This window comes from Fukomys damarensis, unplaced genomic scaffold (assembly GCF_012274545.1).
Source record: "Fukomys damarensis isolate Sample0158 unplaced genomic scaffold, DMR_v1.0_HiC HiC_scaffold_27, whole genome shotgun sequence".
Lineage (NCBI taxonomy): Eukaryota > Metazoa > Chordata > Mammalia > Rodentia > Bathyergidae > Fukomys > Fukomys damarensis.
Genome location: NW_022900939.1, coordinates 22,906,850 through 22,913,853, shown reverse-complemented (window position 1 = coordinate 22,913,853; position 7,004 = coordinate 22,906,850). Strand labels below are relative to the sequence as shown.

Genomic DNA, 7,004 nt, shown 5'->3' with positions numbered 1-7,004 from the left:
GCCCCCACCCAGTCCCCCGCGGCGCCTCCAGGAGCCACCTCCCTGCGCTGGGCCAGGGGCCCCCTGTGCTGGGTCCTGGGGCCATCGACCTGATGCCAGACCCCAAGAGTTACCTGGGACCCCAGGCCCTGGCGAAAAATGTTATCTTGCGCACCTAGACTCTACCTAATTTGCCCCCCAGCCCCATCCTGTGCACCCACACAGTCCCGTGAAGCACTCTGGCTTGTATTCGGTGCCTCTCGGAGTATACTGGGCACCTAGACCCCTCTTAATCCTGGACCTCCAAATCCTCGCTCTACTCGCTCCAGAATTTTATTCTGTGCTCCCAGACCATCACTCCGGATGGTTCCAAAATTTCATCCAGGGTCTCGCCCAGACACTAGACGCCCCTGGCACAGAAGGGTTCAAATGTCTCCCCCTCTACCCTCCACCCCAGGACCGCCTCCAGCCAGCTGGTCTTCTCGCTTCCGCGCGGCTTCCCCCAGCCCTCCATCCACAAGGCACGGCAGTCTGGGGTCGTGGGCAGCAGTTCCCTTTTGGTCCAAAAATGAATGGAAGCCCCTGAGAAAGTAGGCATGCGTGAACTCGGGAGCACAGGGCTCCGGCTACAGGACCAGGACCTTTCCAACGCTCCTTTCAACCAGGACACCCACCGGGTTACCGCCGCCCCCAGCAGAGAGCATCCTTGGGGGCGGAGTCTGGGCGGATCCAGCTCCCAGGAAGGGGCGGGGCCTCCTTTGCCCACGTCTCAGGGCGTGGCCAGACGGGAAAAGGCCGCGTGTCCAGCGATCCCCAGCGTGGGGCCAGCCTGCTAACGGGAATAACCTGGCCCTGTCTTCTCTTTCCCATCCCTTCTTTTCCCCACATTTGTCCCCACCGTGACCCTGGGGAAGGAGTGTACGGAGAAGGGGACGCAGCCCTTGGGGTTGGGGAGAACTCCTAAGCTGAGCTTTTCCTCTTAGCTACCCCTCATCCTAAGTCCTTCCCACTGGACAAGTAGGTTAAAAATCATAGTCTTTAGCTGGTATAATGGTACACACCTATAATCTCAGCGTTCGGGAGGCTGAGGCAGGAGGATCTCCATAAATTCAAGGCCAGCCTAGGCTACATAGTGAGTGAGGCTAGCCTGACCTGCATAAGGAGACTCTTCCTAAAACAAAACAAAACAAAAAAACCACTGAAACACTGACATGAGGGCCAGAATATATGCTAGGCAGCATCATGCCAATAGATTAACGGGCATTAAAGTAAAATGATTTGGATGCATTCGTTTCCTGAAGCTGCTATTACAAATTTCACGTTTTAAAACAACAGACATTTACTCTCTTAGAATTGTGGAAGCCGGAAATCCAAAATCAGTATCACTGGGCTCAAGCCAAAGGTGTTGGCAGAACTATGCTCCCTCTGGAGGTTCTCAGGGAGAATTGTTCCTTCTCTCTTCCAACCTCTGGGGGCTGTCACATCCTTTGACTTGCGACCACATCACATCACTCCAGTCTGAGGATGGCATCTTCAAAGCTCTGTCTGCTCCACCTTCTACTCCATGTGTAGTCAAATTTCATTTTGCAGGAGGCTGAGGCAGGAGGATCACTGTGAGTTCGAGACCAGCCTGGGCTACACAGTGAGTTCTAGGTCAGTCTCAACTACATAGTGAGACCCTGTCTCAAAAAACAAAAACAAAAAAATTTGTTTTTCATTTTGCCATCTCTTAGAAGAATGTATGTGATTGCATTAAGGACCCACCAGACAACCCAGCATGATCTTCTCATCACTCAGTCACATCTTCAGAAACTCTTTGATCTGAGGTAATGTTTGGGAATTCAGAGGATTAGGTGGTGAGCCTATGTTTGGGGACCAGTCTTTAATCTACCACACAGTGTATCCTCAGCATTTCTAAGCCACCCCCATCAGGCATTATATATATTTCATCTGTGTATTTTTCTTGAACATGTTTCAACTTTTCAACCTGTGGTACTTCTCTGGGTAAATAATTATGTGTTTTATATTTTACCTATTTAATCAAACCAGACAACTACCAAGAATACAATGTAATTTAACAAGTGATAAAAACACGTTACATGACTTGGGCAAGTTCACTCCAAGGTTGGTACCCAATAAAATTGGAAACACAAATACGCACCCCCTAAAAAACACAAAAACCCTGTAGGAAGCATTCATAATAGCACTATATATAGGGGCCAAAATAGAAAGAGCCTAACATCCATCAACTGCTGATGACCAAATACATCTATACAGTGGAATATTATAAGCTGTGAAAGGAAATGTAATACTGATATGTGCTACAATATGAATGAATCTTGAAAATAATACAATAAAAAGCCAGACAAAGGTCCATAAATTTCATTTATATACAATGTCCAGAACAGGTAATTTTTTTTTTTTGAGACAGGGTCTCACTATGTAGTTGAGACTGACCTGGAACTCACTGTGTAGGCCAGGCTGGTCTTGAATTTACAGCTATCCTCCTGCCTCAGCCTCCCCAGTGCTGGGATTACAGCCGTGCACAGCCATGCCCGGCCCCTGAAACAGGCAAATTTTGTAAAGACAAAAACTACTTAATTGTTACAAGGGGAAGAGGGCAACAGGGAATGATTGCTAATGGGTATGTGATTTCTTTTGAAATACGAAATGTCCTAAAATAATACTGATAATTGCACAATTATGTAAATAAACTCTCAATTGCACACTTTTTATTTTATTTTGGAGGGAGTTTGAACCCAAGTCCTTCAACATGCTAAGTGTTCTACCCTTTAGCCAACCCTGAATTCCATAGTTTAAAAGGTTATATTTTAGGGCTGGGATTTAGCTCAGTGGTGCTGGGGATTTAGCTCAGTGGTGCCGCTGCCTGCCTCGTAAGCATAAGGATCTGCGTTCGATCTCCAGTACAAAACAAAGAGTATATTTTATGGTATGTGAATTATGACTCCATAAAGTTATTTTTAAAAATGGCACCTTGTGCTTGCTTTGGCAGCACATATAATACACTTGCAACAATACAGAGATTAGCACGGCCCCTACCAAGGATGACATGCAAATTAGTGCAGTGTTTCATATTTTTTATTTTATTTATTTTTGGTACTGGGTATGGAACTAGGGACCTTGCGCTTGTGAGGCAGGTGGTGGCACCACTGAGCTAAATCCCCGGCCCTGTATAGCAGTATTTTTTGTTTTTATTTTGTTTTGTTTTGTTTGAGACAGAGTCTCACTACGTAGTTCAGACTGACCTGGAACTCACTATGTAGCCCAGGGTGGTCTCGAACTCACAGCAATCCTCCTGCCTCAGCCTCCTGAGTGCTGGGATCACAGGCATGCGCCACCATGCCTATGCAACTTGTTAAGAGAACATGTTAAGTGAACTAAGTCATTAAGTCAGATCCACAAGCTTAAATATCACGTGGTCTCTCTTAGAATCTCTCTCACCATATGTATGGTAGCACACACCTGTATATATGATGTGAATACAATTATATTGTGTATCACACTCTTATATACATATATACTCTCTCTCTCTCTCTCTCTCTCTCTCTCTCTCTCTCTATATATATATATATATATATATATAAACTACTGTAGGACTCAGTATAGAGATTCCTAAAAAAACTAAAAATACACACACACACACACACACATATGGAGAGAAAGAGATAAAGGATAGGTAAATAGGAAGTAGGGAGAAGTTCAAATCATTCTCTAAATTATCTATTCCATTGTTTCAAAAGTATCAGGTCGGGGATTTGTCTCAGTGGTTCTGCCACCCGCCTCAAAAGCACAAGGGCCTGAGTTCGATCCCTGGTACCAAAAAAAAAAAAAATCTTGCTGGGTGTGGGGCACATGCCTGTGATCCCAGCACTCAAGTACCCGCGGTGCGCAGGGCACTCCCGTCATTCCACTAAGCCCTAATCCAAGATCTGTACCTGCCACCTCCAGGTGGGGCAGTAAGGTCCAGAGGGGAAGGATTACATAAACATCCATCTTGGACTCGAACCTCCCAGCTTTGCACTCTTTGGCCCAAGTAAGCCTGTCACTTGGAGGCGCCTCCTCAGAAGGCTTCTCTCCATCTCTTTGACTTTGCTGCTGTCGTCCACTCTGCACCGGGCCCCACTCAAGCCTTGTCTTAGTTGGTATCTATCAAAAGGGGAGCTCCTACTCCCAGGGAGTGAGGTCCCTGGGACCACATCTCAGCCCTCACTAGGTGCCAGCCAGGAGCTGCAGGATGAACAAGTGAACGAACGATCAAGCGGAGAAATTTCATTCATTCATTCAGCAAATACTTATGGAGTGAACCAGCTGTGTGTTACCAGGAACACAGCACCAATCAAAACAGTCTAAGACTTTCTGGACTCCTAGAGCTCACATTCAGGGGAGAGAAGAAAAGAGCCAAAGAGGAAGACCCCTAGCTCTTGTTCTCCTTGGTCTCCCACCCCCGGCCCCCAATCACAAGACAGGTTTATGAAACTCCCTCTGGTGACCACACTGGGACCTACAGAGCACAAGATTGAGTGACACTTAACTGGGCACTACTCTGTGGAGGCCTATTATCAACAGTTTTGTAAAAACAGCTGGGCCAGCCGGGCATGGTGGCGCACCCCTGTAATCCCAGCACTCCGGAGGCTGAGGCAGGAGGATCACTGTGAGTTCGAGACCAGCCTGGGCTACATAGTGAGTTCCAGGTCAGTCTCAACTACAGAGTGAGACTCTGTCTCGAAAAACAAAAAACAAACAAAAAGTAAAAAAAAAAAAAACCAAAAAACAGCTGGGCCAGGCGGGGCGCGGGGGTGGGGGGAGTGGTACACACCCATAATCCCAGGACTAAGAAGATGGAGGAAGGACTTGAATTATGCAAGTTCAAGGTGAGCCTAAACTGCATAGCAAGACCATGTTTAAACAAAAGCAAACCAGCTCAGAGCCAGGTGTGGTAGCACACCCTGTAATTCCAGCACTCGGAGAAGCTGAGGCAGGAGGACTGCAAGTCTGAGCTCAGCCTAGGCAATTTAGCAAAACCTGTCTCAAAAAACAAAACAAAACAAAACAAAAAAACAACTATATATCTTCATGTCTGTTGGAGGGGAACAAAATGGAAAAAACTGAACGCTCATGACTCTGAGACGATTCCTGATGAAGAAATGACAGAGTGAGCACAAAAATGGGTGAATCCCAGAAACAGAGTCCTTCTCCCTCCTACTGTCTCCTCCACCTTCATGGAACCCTGAAAGCCAGCCTGTTACTCTCCTATGTACTAGTTCCCAGCCCAGGAGCCCACAGGGGAGGTTCCCAGCCCAAGGAACCACTTAAAGCTGGGGCAGCAGTAATCAGTATTAAGGCCGCTGCCCAGGCCCTGACCTCACACTTTGGCCTTGCTCTGCGATGCCCATCTATTTGTTTTTAAATTTTGTATTAGTACATGTTTGCAGTACATAGTGATTATATCCATCGTGGTATGTACACAACACATCATAATTCCTTTTATTTCCCCTCCAGTCCCTCCTCCTCCCTCCATCTCTTGGTCCTCTTTCCTTTTGCAAAATAGCTACCTCCCTATTTCCTATCATGTATCCTTTATTTTGCTCTTTATTTATAGTTTGGGTTTCTCACCTAAAGGAAACTGTGATATTTGATTCGGCTTGTGTTTGTGACTTCATTTAACATTATGGTCTCAAGGTGCACCTATTTGTCTATAAATAATGCGTTTATCCTTCTTTATGGCAGAATAAGTACTCCATTATGTACAAATACCATACTTTATTTATCTGTTGATGGACATATAGGCAGTTTTGAAGATGTAGCTATTATGACCTGTGCTGCTTAAACAAGGGTATGCAGGTATCACTGTTAATACGATGTCTACCCATTTTGGGAAGACACTTAGAAGATACCTAGGTCAAATGGAATTTCCAGTTTTTTTTCTTTTGTTACCGGGGATTGAACTTGGGACCTTGCGCTTGCGAGGCAGGCGGTGGAACCACTGAGCCAAATCCCTGGCCCGAATTTCCAAATTTTTAATGAATCGCCATGCTTATTTCCATAGTGGCTGTACCAGTTTACATTCCTCTCAATAAGGTAGAAAGGCTCCTGGTTTATTTTTATTTTTATTTTTTCCGAGTCTCACATTGTAGTGCAGGCTAGTCTTGACCTCACTATGTAGCCCAGGCTGATCTCAAACTCACAGCGATCCTCCTAACTCAGCCTCCCAAGTGTTGGGATTACAGGCGTGCACCACCATGCCTGGCTGAAAGGCTCCTTCTGCCCACCCCCTGCACTTTCCCATCACTTTTTATTGTTGGATTTCTTAATAATAGCCATTCTTTCCCCAGTAACATGGAATCTGTGTTTCTTTAGTTTGCATTCTCTAATGTCCAGAACTATTGAACATTTTTTCGTTTATTAGCCATTTGTACTTCCTCTTCTGAGAAGTGTCTATTTCTGTTGCCCATTTAAAAAAAATTTTTTTTTGGTACTGGGGATCAAACTTGTGCCCTTGCCCTTGCAAGGCAGGTGGCAGCACCACTGAGCTAAATCCCTGGCCCTCTGTTGCCCATTTCTAAAATTAGGTCTTTTACCTGGGAGTGGTCTAATTTTTTTTAGTTCCTTATAGATTCCAGATATTAGCCTTCTGTCTGAGGAATAGCGGGCAAAATTTTTTTCCCATTCTGTAGGTTGTCTCTTCACTTTATTGGTCGGTTCTTTCCTTTGCTGTGCTAAAGTTTTTAATTCGATAGGATCCCATTTGTTTGTTTCTTTATTTTTTCCTGTACCTGGGCTCGAACTCAGGACCTTACACTTGAGAGGCAGGCATGTTTAGACACTGAGCTAAATCCCCGGCCCCATTTGTTAATTTTTTATGTTATTTCTTGTGCAATTGGGATTCTGTTCAGGAAGTCCTTGCCTATGCCTATGTCTTCAAGAGTTTTACCAATTTTATTTTCCAGAAGATTGTTTCTGTCTTACCATTTAAATGTTGATCCTTTTTTTTTTTTTTTTTTTTT

General features: G+C 45.2%; 1 protein-coding gene and 1 non-coding gene across 3 annotated transcripts in view; one reads left to right on the top strand and one right to left on the bottom strand.

Moving 5' to 3' along the window:
* The window catches only part of Efemp2 (EGF containing fibulin extracellular matrix protein 2), a 7,821-nt gene extending 7,117 nt beyond the window's left edge, over positions 1-704 (bottom strand). The window contains exon 1 of one of the 2 annotated variants that reach the window (XM_010635946.3): positions 654-704. In XM_010635946.3, coding sequence (XP_010634248.1) covers positions 654-683 — 30 coding nt within the window. In that variant the 5' untranslated portion in view covers positions 684-704. The remainder of the gene's footprint in view (positions 1-653) is intronic. The other variant, XM_019209319.2, reaches the window with a different exon arrangement.
* Positions 705-2,976: 2,272 nt separating this feature from the next.
* LOC117283590 lies at positions 2,977-3,079 on the top strand. Its single transcript, XR_004514619.1, has one exon. It is a non-coding gene; the product is annotated as a U6 spliceosomal RNA (small nuclear RNA).
* The last annotated feature ends 3,925 nt before the right edge of the window (positions 3,080-7,004 follow it).